General features: G+C 37.2%; 1 protein-coding gene across 2 annotated transcripts in view; it reads right to left on the reverse strand.

Moving 5' to 3' along the window:
- The window catches only part of wdfy4 (WDFY family member 4), a 68,256-nt gene that overhangs the window by 36,680 nt on the left and 18,298 nt on the right, over positions 1-13,278 (reverse strand). For both annotated transcript variants that reach the window (XM_088350807.1, XM_088350808.1), the window contains exons 20-42: positions 13,184-13,260; positions 12,880-13,098; positions 12,621-12,799; positions 12,277-12,508; positions 11,025-11,170; positions 10,841-10,952; positions 10,587-10,777; positions 10,371-10,523; positions 9,353-9,426; positions 8,881-9,042; positions 7,781-7,875; positions 7,607-7,703; positions 7,306-7,505; positions 6,307-6,473; positions 6,010-6,129; positions 5,766-5,927; positions 5,555-5,698; positions 5,190-5,310; positions 4,503-4,654; positions 3,058-3,296; positions 1,890-1,996; positions 1,626-1,817; positions 697-806 (exon numbers count right to left, since the gene is read on the reverse strand). In XM_088350807.1, the coding sequence (XP_088206933.1) occupies positions 697-806; positions 1,626-1,817; positions 1,890-1,996; positions 3,058-3,296; positions 4,503-4,654; positions 5,190-5,310; positions 5,555-5,698; positions 5,766-5,927; positions 6,010-6,129; positions 6,307-6,473; positions 7,306-7,505; positions 7,607-7,703; positions 7,781-7,875; positions 8,881-9,042; positions 9,353-9,426; positions 10,371-10,523; positions 10,587-10,777; positions 10,841-10,952; positions 11,025-11,170; positions 12,277-12,508; positions 12,621-12,799; positions 12,880-13,098; positions 13,184-13,260 (3,451 nt within the window). The remainder of the gene's footprint in view (positions 1-696; positions 807-1,625; positions 1,818-1,889; positions 1,997-3,057; positions 3,297-4,502; positions 4,655-5,189; positions 5,311-5,554; positions 5,699-5,765; positions 5,928-6,009; positions 6,130-6,306; positions 6,474-7,305; positions 7,506-7,606; positions 7,704-7,780; positions 7,876-8,880; positions 9,043-9,352; positions 9,427-10,370; positions 10,524-10,586; positions 10,778-10,840; positions 10,953-11,024; positions 11,171-12,276; positions 12,509-12,620; positions 12,800-12,879; positions 13,099-13,183; positions 13,261-13,278) is intronic.

Below are 13,278 nucleotides of genomic sequence, written 5' to 3' on the forward strand. Positions count from 1 at the left end.
AGAATGACAATACAAGGAAATTATTATTATTATTATTATTATATATATATATATATATGTACTGGTTTTGAGGAAAATCTCGGGCTGGTTCCAAGTCAGGCGATTCAACAAAAAACGCTAGGAAATATGTCTCCCGTTTCTTCTCAGGTGGAAAAACAATTCATCACCCGATCCGATAGCCTGTCAGATACTGATATGATAAAGAAGAACATCAAATGAATAATGTTTTCATCAGATTGCTACCGCTGTAATTGCCAACCCAATTTTGACAAACACACACACACACACACACACACACACACACACACACACACACACACACACACACACAGTTTCCAATGCAGACGCGGTAATTTCATGCCTGTGTGCTTGAGTAATACGTCCCCGCTCCCTGCTCCAGATGGCTCAACGTCTTAAGCGTTGTGGGGGAACTAATGATGTGGACCACGTGTTTCAGGGGGGAAAACAACAATAAACGTGTCTTTAACCTTCAGTGGCAAATTTCCTTGCGAACGGGCCGAGCCGATATCAATTATGATGCCCACTCGGCTGTGTTCTTCCCAAACCGTTTTAAGAAATATTAAAAACACTCCCACGGGGTTGGACGGTCCACGGCGCAAATAGGGATGAGCATGACTTTGGAATGAGTGTCGGTTGCTTTTTGAGCGTCTCATTAGTGAAGTGGGGAGTTCGTACCTCTGCTGTCACCGTTTCCTTGGCCTTCTTCCCCATTGCTGAGCGAACTGCACTGCTGATCATATCCAGTTTCTTGAGAGGGCTGCTGGCCACCACTTGATTGTAATTCTCTGAGTGAGAAGAGGGGAAGTGAGAAGTTTATTCTGTTTGCGTCTATTTGTATTATTAGACACCTTATACATAAAAACAGTATTGCATTGAATAATAATTGCAAAAACACGAATTATCATATGAACATGCATTTATCTAAATACAAATGAACAAATTATATGATATTTTTTCCTATATTATATTGTTTACTTTATGTAAATGAATATTTGTCTTATTTTAATATATCTTAACTGATTGGGTTTTGTAAGATACAAACACATTTTGGAATATTACAAAAAGATTGTATAAAGGTAGATCATTCTGCTGCTTTTAAATATAATTTTTACCACAATGTGAAAAAAAAATCAAATAAAATAAACGTTAGAAAAAAATATCTGCTACGCAAAAACACAAAACATTTTTTTGTTCACTAGAAAAAAATGAATAAAGTAAAAAATAAAATAAGAATGAAAATAACACAATCATATTCAACTAACACAATTACAGTATATTCAAATATGACTTTTCTATTTATCAATTATTTTATCAACTGATTTTAGTTTCTTATGTATTGTAAACTGCAAACTGTGGGAGTCAGATCCATCGACATTTCGTTCTGTATACACGTGTACTAGAATGACAATAAAGTAGATCTGAATCTGAATCTGAATCTGAATTTATTTCTCCAGTATACTAAGTTAAATAAATCAGTGATGTTAGGAGCTTCCACTCACTTGGAGTACATTGATGGGAAAAACTTGAGGAAAACCTCCCGTATAATTTGTTAATCTTATTTTATCACATTGTTTCGTATTGACTGATGCATTATAAGCCCTGACCTGAGTGCAGCAGCCAAGCTTTGTGTGCCGTCTCCTCCCACAGTGGGCTGACATCGGTCATCTTCACGGGCTCCCCCGGAGATACATTGCCGGCTGAGATTTCGATCTTGTACGCTTCTTCCAGAATTTGCCGTCGCTCCGTCATCACCTTGGACCAGCAAGCCTTTGCTAATGAAACCAACTCTTTGTCATCTGAAACGCAAATGATCATTTTTATGCAGCGATCAAGAGTTGCACGAAAAAATGAAGTGGGGAATTTTTTACCTGTGGGAAATTCTGGACCTGATTCTGTATCCAATTCATGCTGTGTTTTGGTAGGAACTTTCTTGTTGTGCAATTTTGGGGCTTTGCACATAAAACCTTCTGGGTAACTAAAGTAAAAGAATGTCACTTTTCATAATAAATGTGCCAATCTAAGTACCGTATTTACTGCACTGTAAGGCACCCTGGATGATAAAGCCCACCCCCATCTTTTGGGGAGATATTTGTTTCATAAACAATATGCACCTGACAATAAATGGAGAATGTAACTAAAATTACAGTAAAAGCTAGGTTTATACAATAAATAAAAAAGTGCCATGTTCTCGCATAGATTGATCAGAATATATCCCTATACCCAATTGCGTAAGTCGAACCCAGATCGCGGCATGCAGTGAGCCAGATCTTATTCACTAGTCCACTAAGGATACAGATGGAAAGGTCTTATCTCATCATCATTATCATCCATTTTTAGCCGCAGTACCAAAATGTTGATGTTATTATTGTGCCGGGCCGCGAGAATATTGTCAGACATAAAAAGAGCCTGTGGTATAGCTGACTCGTGAACTGAATGACCATAAGGGCATTGTGGGAAATAATTCGGTCATTCTGAACTGAATAAAAAGACCGGTATTGTGGGAAGTAATTTGGTCGTCCTGAAATATATAAATAAAGAATGGTCGCACACATTCATAACGTCATTTACTATGCTTTGTTTGAGTTGAGAAAAAAACAACAAAAACTCTAACATACCTGGTGCTGTGACTAATAATAGTGTGATAATGACATAAGATCTGATGCCTTTTCATGTGTCATCTTAGTGGTCTAATGGATAGGATGCAGCACTCCATGCGCTGCAATCTGGGTTCGATTTTCATTGCATTTAATGTTATGCAATTGTGAATGACAGTCCATGTCCCTGGTAGTCTAGTGGTTAGTACCCTTGCTACCCAGTTCGACCTTTGTTACCGCCATTTTTATGCAATTGTGGTCACCGATTAAATTCATCTTTATCGACTGATCAATAATTCCACAAATACGATAATGCATTTCCATTTTTATGCATATACGACACACCATATTATTACGCGCCATCAAATATCTGGCCAATTTGTTTTTTGGGTCGGCCTTATAGTCCGGAAAATACAGTACTTGCAGCTGAGTTAGCAGTTACCTGCTCGATCCAATCAATAGCAGACAATGAAGAAGACATGTAACAAAGGTCACGTTTGAATTATAAGTCGCCAAGAGAACATCCCAGCGATCGTTGATTATTTTGAATGTCTTGATGATGCTGTTTAACTGGGCTCGGGATTGGCGTGGTCGGGAAAGAAAGTAGAGCAGGGCCTTATTTGAGCAAGAGTAGAGAGTGGATACTGTTTTCTCCTTGCGAGTTCTTCCTCTTTCCAATGTCTAAAGATAGGAAAAAATCATACATAAAATATCAAAAGAAGATTCTTTTTTGTCCTACAAACATTTCAGCAAATTTGTTTCTTTATAAATCAAAGGTAATTATTTTTCAAATTTTATTTTTGTAATAAAAAATTATGTAGACATATGGGATATGACATTAATCCATACTTGAGGTGTGAATCACAAAGCGGTTTTAATCAGGTAATATTTTTTGAACCCCGATGTATAGTAAGTGCCACTTATGTGTAATACATGTATATCTGTATATTCAAATAACATTATGAATACATGCCATACCCTTAGATTTCCTCCTTTCCACCTTTTTTCAATCATTACACCGCTCGTCGGTTTGTTACAAATACGCATCTTAGCGAGGGAAGTGATTCGTGTAACTTCTTGTATCTATTGATAATAGCAAGCTTCGTTTCCATTATTATCATGTTTTTGCTTCTCCCTTTAGCATCACTGCAAGCCTTGGGACCAGCAGAAAATAAATACAGTAAAAAAATGTATCGTATCGCACACTCACAAAGTCTTTGCGAAGTAGATGATATTCTGAACTGTAATAAGGGAGAGAGGCATTGAGGGAGGGAATCCAGCCTATAGCATATCAGCATTTTCATAACACCGTGAGACTGGGAGGTCGGTGGTTCGCGCCCCGGCCGAGTCATTCCTAAGACTTAAAAAGTGGTCGGCGGCGCCCTCTGTTGGCTGCGGCTGCATCGGCTCGCTACAACGGGTCAGGTGCAATCGACATTTCGTTCTGTGTACATTGTTACACAGACTGACAATACAAGGAAATTATTATTATTATTATTATTATAATTATATAAAAAAAAAAACAATAGCAGACAGGCATCAATGGAATGTAACGCTACATACGCAGACACCACAAAGTTTGAAATTTATACATTTCTGGGCACGCAAAATAATTTGTTGTTAATGTCGTATCCTGGGGAAAATATCATAAAGAGGGGCAAAAACACACAATGTGAAAATGTTGTAAGCGATCTCTATTCTATTCTACTCTATTCCAAATATTGAGGTATGATTAAATAGTTTTGATGTTTTTTCCCCAACAAAATTTAAAGAATGTTTTCCTACTCCCATGTGGAATTTTAACAACATAATATTGAAACATCCTGGACCTGCAATAGCCATATTTAAATAAAAACATTAACAAATGTGCATTTAGGTGTATCTCACCAACATAATCTGATCCGCGAGGAAGTTGACTAAATTCTCAGGGGGCCCCAGAAATGTTCCGTTGTAAAGTGCCTGTACCAGAAGTCTACTGAAGAGCACCACATTAGCCATCAATGTGCACATCTGGCCTGAAGGTCTCTCCTCTTTTGGGCCTAAATGAAATACAGTATTAAGATACCATATGGCCGAGGTCACCAACCTTTTTGAAACTTAGCGCGACTTTTTGTTCCTAATTAGCATGAGGGGTTATCAATATGACATACATTTCAAAATAAAAACATATATTACTATGTTGTTATTATGGTATTTTTATGTTATAAACAAGTTATAATTATTAGAAGTAGGCCTAATATAGACTCAGTCAACCACTAAAACGTCTGCCTGCACTGTGTGATTTACATTTAAAAAAAGGAATACCGTACCGCAATTTTGAAATTATTTGTAAAGGATTGGTCATGAATTTAGAGGCACTGATCATTTCAATGATTTATCATGCAAGTAAGAAAAGAAAGTTCCGAAAAAATTGCAATGACACATCACTGATGACCTATTTTCAGAATGAGTTTGCGGGCTACTCCATGTTCTTAGGAGGCTACTGGGACCTCTGTCATATGGGATGTAAAATAATAAAGAAATTGACATGTTTCTTTACAAATAAAGATACTGTAATATGTATGGTCATCTTACCCATAAGGTGAGAGTTATTTTCTTTATCATTGTTGAGCCTGAAGATAACATCCATCATAAACTCCAGCAGCTCAGTCTGGAAATCCTGCCTCTGCTCCAGCGATGTGCCATCTGGGCAGAACTATTATATTTATGATAGTTACTTTATTTTAGAACCTCCTGCAACATGAGACTGGAAAACACTCAACGCAACCATTGTGGTTTTATTTGTTCTTCTAAGTATTGTAAAGTGATTCCATCATTGCTATGCCTCATTTATTCAGTAACTAAGCAAACAGTGGCACCTTCTGGAGAAGTAATTGTCATGCAGGTTAAACATGCAGTGTGTGATGATTTCAAAATGATTCGTGTGAGTATTTACGCACCTCCACCAGTAACACTAATGGATGTGTGTTACTGTTGCCAGACACATTTAAAATACAGTCCATCAGCACAATACGGATCAAGTCACAGACAGGCTTCCTGAATTCCTCCTCACAATTTGTTTTGCTACCAGTTTTTTGCTCACCCTGACAAAAATACTATGATCAGCCAAAACGAATGTTATCAATAATAGAATATAATTAAAGCACAAACCTCTGCACCATACCAAGGGAACATAACACACAAAAGCGCTTGGAGGAAGTCCACAGACACCCATAGTGGATCTTGCGGTCTAAGGTTATGCAGTTGGCAGAAAAACTGCATCACACTTGCCAGCAGCCGCAACTCACATGATGTATCAGTGTTTGGTTTTTGCTTTATTCATTAAAGATAAGAAAAGAAAAGAAGGCAGTCAGTCATGCCTTAAAATTTAATCGAAGTATTTTTTGTTTTTTACCTGCATAATAATGATTTTGCACAGTTCAAGCAGTAACATTGCAGCCTCTGAACAAAGCTGTGGTGCAGGACTTTCTGCTTTGATGTTGATTAATGACTGCAGGGATTCATCCAGGTTCACCTGTAAATTAGGGTAAACATGATATGAGAAAATTGTTAAAATCTCAGCGTTGCAAAGGAGCCACCATTACCTGACCACTTAAGTGTGTGCACTGGGATTTATAACAAATGGTTAAAGTTTTTAAACAGTTACTTTCCAATGTCTCCTCAAAACATTATTTCTCACTTTAATGCTCACCTCCCTTTTTGCATGGTGGGTGATCTGCCATCCTAGCAGCAGAGCAGCAAGAGCTTCATAAACCCTTGGCATCTTAAAGTGTCTGATTAGAAGAACTCTGAGAACATCAAAACCAGGACACACGGCACTGGAGCATTCATATGACCAAGCGTGAGCACGGAGGTTGTCTAGAGAAAATGGAATACCGGGGAAAAATAATCCAGTCTTGGTTAACGTGTTTGTATGGCTTTCAGAGTACAACAAATAAATTCTTACCCTGTTGACAGAAAATTTGGCTCATTTTAAATAGATTTTTCAGTTTTACGATATTTGTCCCTGTTTCAAAATAAAAAAGGATGGAAGAATCCTTGAAATTAACAAACATCCTTGGATAGATGGTACATGATTTTGCTCATTTTAAGAACCATTTTCTTTTAGGGATAAAAGTAAGCCCTTACCCAATTGAATTTTTTTTTCCTCATGTCAAGTGTTTTTGTCCTTCCAGTTTTAAAATAGTTTTTCTTCCTTCTTTTTTTTAAGTGAAAATAAATCTTTAAATTAAGAAACATGTTCTTATCTAACATATAGTATCTTATTTTGCTCATTTTAAGATTTTTTTATGCAATACAAAATAATGAATTCTTGCTACATTAGTAGATTTCTTTTTCTCATGTAAGTATTATTTTTTATATTTACTTAATTTATTGAAAAAGAGATAAATCCTTCAAATAAGCAAAATGTTCTAATATAATAGATGGTAAAAAAAACAATGATAATAGTTATTGTTTATTCTAAGTTTGTATTATAAAATGATTAAAATAAGAACAATGATATGCCATACTCAAGGTAAAATAATCTAAGTATACGCATTTTTGTTATTTTACTAGAGAATGATGTTTAAATATCTTAAAACTATGACGAATTTGCTTTTGAATTTCAAGAAAAATCAGACACTTCCGAAAGAGACAGTTAAATTAATCCAGTTCCCAGTACGGTAAGAAATATGAAATGTATGCGCACCAATCATAACAGGTTCCTCGATGCCATCTAGAAGGGTACTAGAAAGAACAACTTCCCTGAAGCTGCTCTGCTGTGTTGGAAAGGACAGGAAATGTGTCAGCAGGCTAAGACCCAATTCCACAGTGGAAAAGTGAAGGTTTGGCCTCAAGAAGTTCAGAACCCAATCGTTGCCCAGGACCTCATAGACCGCTTTCTGAGGACTTATAGAGAACGAAACAGCAAATGTCCAATCGAACTTTGTTCATTACCTTATGGCTAATTGTTGACGTTATTTTTTGGGTTTGCTAAACATTTAACTTACTTTTTCATCGAAGTGTTGTCTGAGCTGAGGACATCAGAGAGAACAATTAACAGCTGGTTTCGGATCCAGATGAGACTGGCAGGAGCAGAATTTGGAACTAGAGAAACAAAGGTTAGATGAGTGAAGTACAAAAAAGTCACAGGTTGGAGTGAATAATTTGATGGGCATTGCTACCTTTGATATCTTGCAACAAATCACAGTCTGATATTGAACAGTTTTCAACAGCATTTTGGAGCGGTGGGAGTGTGTAGATGAGGAAGAGCCCAATTCTGGAAAAACATCCAAATAATTAAGTTGTGAACCAGTTCTGAAAAAAGTGATAGGTCATTGTGGTTTTCTAGAAAATTGGATTTCTAACTGACTTGATGCTTAAGTGGTTGACTTAACGTATTTTAACTCTACTTCTAATAATTACAACCTGGTAATAACATGGTAACAACATAGGCTATCATATATAAATGATGTTCTTGACTCTTACTGGAAGATTGATACAGAGGAGGTGATTCCTTGCCGCCTCACGCAACCCAACTTATGTGTCGCAACACCTGTCGTTGGGTGACCAAACCCCCCAATTCCAACCCCTTATGCCGAGCGCCAAGCAGGGAAGCGATGGGTACCAATGTTGTAAGTCTAACAGGCCTCCCACTTTTGGAGCGGGCGCCCTACCCTCAAACCCACCAAGCTGGTCGGTATCATGGCCCAAAAATAAAATATTGATTTAATCAATTAACTTGGACAATAAAAATTTGGGGAAAAAAAGAAGCCAATTCATATAATTATTTTCTGTAAAACAAAACTTTTGTTAGTGTTGGGCAGAATGTTTGGTTAGGAATGAATTATTTTAAATCAGTTTTTAACATAAAAAAAGCACTTGTAGCTTGTACAAAAAAAAATAGCTATTCATAAATAGGGCCTAATTTATTAAAAGAAACAATCCACGAGTTAGTTAGACTTACAACAATAAGAAATTGAAAATCTTTCAAAAGACAAATTAATTAAGTTAATTGTATTTATTGCAACAATTTCCTGGCTAAGAAACCTCAGTTTGTGTACTTATCCAAAATTATTTATCCTCAGCTAACCTATAGAGAGCCTTGCTCCAGATTAATCCCACTGCCAAACCATTAAAAGCTCCTGATCATCCACAAGTATTTTGTATGAAAATATGCACAGTATGCAAACTCTGGTGCTGTAAGATTTCACTGTATATTCCGTGCTTCTCATCCAACACTGAAAAATGGTAAAGATGTAGACAACATGTGTTGAAGCAGTACCTGCTTATATTGAGAGGAGTTACGTGAGCTCTCAGGAGGCATGTGATGACACAAGAAACAAGTTTGACTTTTTCAAAAGTCATAGAAAGGTCACACAGCTCAAACAGCAGATATGAGAGCACATCCAAGCTGTGCATGGCCATTGCAATCCTGTTCTCATTGCTGGGGAAACAAAAAGACCATCTGTCAAATTGTATGCACAGAGAAATTTACTGAAATAAATGTGTGCTCTTGTTTCATAATAATTGTGAACCTGTTTTTGTTACACTTTTCATGATTCACAAGCATGATATTGATGACACACTTCTGCAAAATTTTGACAACATAGTGAAAAGGGGTTTTGTGTCAATCCTTAACAAGCGGCTCTTTATGTGAGTGTCTATATGTGGCATAACTTGTTGTCATGTGAGCAAGCAATCATTCAATTCATTCTGTGTTGTTTGGTAACATGCTGAGTGTCCATGAGAACTACCTTGGGGACTTTAAGATTTCAGCAAAGTGACTCAGGACTGAGAGATCCAGATTTTCAGATGTGTTCTTCCACACCTGACAACATTAGAAATGCATTTGTAAGAAATTCAAGATATTCTTCGACCAGTGGTGTCAGAACTGCGCCACAGGGGTCATTTGCAGCCTGATGCAGGTACTAAGATTGATTAATATTTTCCACTTTCTACTCACAAAAAAAGGTTAAAATAACAATTAAAGTCAAGCGTGGACTTATTCATGACTTGGGTTAATTTGACCCAACCTTTTTGGTTGTTATGAAAGAAAGAAAAAAATGTTTCATTTTTGCTACCCACACAAAAAAAGAAAGAAAAGACTTGTTTGAAAACAATAAATTTGAGTCATATTGTTAGATTCCTCCAAAACGGTAATGTTTTCCTAAAAATAGGTCAATTTTTTAAAGTCCTAACAAAATCAATGCTTTGTACAAATGAATGAACATAAATTTGGTAAAATCCCAAACAATTATGTAAATTAGTATTCAACAAAATAATAGGTCAAAATAGGTCGTCGTATCATACAAATCTACCCAGAAATATGTTCTAAATTGATCCAAGTAATGTACTTGTGACCCCATATTTTACCCAAGTATTTTAGAGTATGAAAAGTAGGAATTTTAAATTCAGACATTTTTTTAATAATTCATGGACGCAAATTGACTATTTATAAATTTGAAATGTTTCTTTTAAAATAAAATGGATATTTTTGTAAAAGTCTAATGATAATAAAACTGTTCTTGTTTACAAATATAAATATAAAAATGCATATGCTTGGTTAATTAATTGAAAAAAGAGTATTATCAGTCAAGGTGTCTGTATATAAATTAAAAGGTTTTGACACCTGTGCCTTATACTACTTGGGTTTCCGTTAAAAAAAGGTGAAGTCGACACAAAAATATAGGCAATAATATATCTATAGTAACGGATCCGAGCTCACTTGTTTTTAAATTGGTCATTTCATGAGCCATTTGCAAACCTGAGTACCTCAAGGTCCAACAGCAAATCCTGGAAAGCAGCTAGGTTCAGCAGACAGTCTGAATCAAAGCTCAGCTCCATAGAACCCGAAAGGTACAGAATCAACTGAAAGGTTCTCTGGCAGACCAGATTTTTCTTCATTTTCAGCACGAAAGCAAGCAGCTGCACAGAGGAAAATTATATACAAAAACGTCTTTTAAATTGAAATTTTTCAGTGATTCGGACCTTGTAACCACAGATGCGGTCCATTTCCTGCCGTACAGTAGAATTTGTTTCGAGGACGGAGAGAAGAACCTTAACTGCCGCATACAAAGAGCTGTCGTCTGGTGCCATTGCAATGAGACTCAGGACAACAGCAGGGCCACCAATATACAGGAAACCATCAGCAGCACTTTTAGGGATAAAAGTGCGGGCACCTACAAAAAAAAAGTCCTTGCATGTGTTCATCATATTACAAATAAATCATGTGCATCACTCACCAAAATGTCCAATGAGTGCCGCTCCTATAGTGCGAGCAGTACCACTCAGGTGCTGACTGATGTTATGGGCCAGAAACACCGGAGTGGACTGGTCCCGAGAGGTTATGCCTAGCTGGAATGAGATAGATGATGTTTAGGATGTATCTGAAAAGCAAAAAGGTATAAAACACAGACTTGGCCACACCTCTTTTGCAATAAGTCTGCAGTCAACTTCATTGTAGTTCTCTCTGATGTGCACAACAGTTGTAATAGTGGAAACTGCTGGATTGATGGCAAAAGTGATCCGCTCTTCTGGAACAAGCCGGAGAGGAAAAGGTTCAGCTCCCTGATCTGGAAAGAAATTGTGTAGATAAAAGCAGATGTGACATTGTTTTGATAAATAAGCTTTGTGAATTTACTTTAAACTGGTGTTGCTCGAACAATATGCTGACACGCATAAGTGTGCTATGATACCTTAAAGGAAAAATCAAAGATATAGAAAAACTGTATTTATTTTCATTTTGCTGAAATAAAAGAATAATAAAAATCAATTAGACCTGGAAAATAATACAAATTGTTTTTATATTTTATAAATTACAAGACAATTAGTCACTAAAACTACTTATCAGTACATTCATTTTTTTTAGATACTCGCTGCAGCGAGGCTTTTAACGAAGACAAGAAATTTTCACATTTCACATTAGCCCGATTTTAGCCAACCTGCATTGGCTCCGTTAGCTTAAGATGTGATTTTAAGGTTCTGTTGGTAGTATACGAAATCATGCATGGACTTGCTCCCTCAGATCTTTCAGATTTAATTCCCCCCTACGTCCGGGTCCGGGGCCTTTGCTTTGAAAACGCTGGTATACTTGTGATCCCAAGAGCCAAGAAGAGATCTGGAGGTTTAAGAGAGTTCCTCATCCGGGCCCCGGTGCTGTGGAATGCTCTTCCCCGTGAGATTCGATCTGCAACCTCAGTGGAAATGTTTAAATCTAAGCTTAACACACACTTCTATTCTATAGCATATGAATAACCTATATTTTACGTTGACAATATCTGTTTATTATTTGTTATTGGAACATCCATTGCAGCCTGGTCATCCTGGAAGGGGGATTACCTCATGTGCAGTCCCTTCTCAAGGTTTCCTTATTTTCCTCATGTTGAGGTTTTGGGGTTTTTCCTTGCACTCGTGTAGGTTTTAGATCAGGGGATGGTGTCATAATAGTCTTTGGTTTGCAATAATATGTGGTCTGTGCAGCCCTTTGAGACTCTTTGTGATTGAGGGCTATACAAATAAACATGACTAGACTTGGTGAGAACAAGTATATATTTTTCACTTGTAGTGACAATTTGAAAAATAACAATAAACCCGGGGCAATGCATTTTCTTTGAGTATGTTTTTTTGTGTTTCAAAGAAGGTTCAAAAACACTGAGAAATTGATTTTACGGATACTTGCCTTTGTTACACAAAGCCAAAAAGTTGCCCAGATAACCAGTGCCTTGAGAGTAAATGCCACCCACAAATTCAGGGCTCAAAGCTTTCTCAAAAAGATGACTCGGTCCAATTCTCCACACCAAAGCAGCGTGGTCTTTCCAAAGAGTTGGCGTCCCGATAAATGCAAACACATCAATAACAGCTGTGGGGTCCATGTGGACACATTTGCCAGGAAACGGCTGAATATATTTCATCTGTTTGAGAACATTTATATTTCAGATCAATTCAAATTAGTTTTCCATATATATATATATATATATATATATATATATATATATATACAGTATATATTTCTCCAGTACTCACCTTTCCAGTCCCAAGTACTTTGCTGTTGAAGTACACAGAAGCAATGCAACTCTTTTTTACATCTTTGGCCATGACCACAACAAGATGATGCCACTGAATCGGGACCAGCAAGCTGGAGCACCGGAACCTCAATGAGGTTGGTAAAGAGGTTGGGGTGCTCACCTCTGGCTCCATCATATCTGTCAAGAAATACAGGAGAAGCTGATGAAACTATGTTACAAGAAATATTGCAAAACATCTAAATGAATACACATGTTACCCAAGTAAGTAAAGGCTTCCTCTTCCGTAGAGAGGACCAGACAGCCGTCATAGGCCGAGAAGGAGACAGACAAACAGATGTACTGCTGCTCCGTCCGTGACATGTGTCGAACGATCGTAAGTAGTCGGATCGGGTGCGAATCGCACGCTGAGCTAAACCTGTTGATCTGGAACCAGCAGGAAAAGGAAAGACCAGCTGTGGGAGGGAAAGCCCGACAGTCTACAGAAATTGAAGGAAAGGATAGAAAGGGCATTTTGTTTAGTTTTTTTTAGCACATTCACCTGTTGAAGAGTTGGACTCCTACCTCCTCCAATTCCGCCAGTTGAAATACAATCAGCTGTTACTCCCTTTACTGTGGCCAGCGAAGGCAGGAATAGACAGCTGTAAAGCAGAGTGATG

This window comes from Urocampus carinirostris, chromosome 13 (genome assembly GCF_059441175.1).
Source record: "Urocampus carinirostris isolate Australia breed hairy pipefish chromosome 13, RoL_Ucar_1.0, whole genome shotgun sequence".
NCBI lineage: Eukaryota > Metazoa > Chordata > Actinopteri > Syngnathiformes > Syngnathidae > Urocampus > Urocampus carinirostris.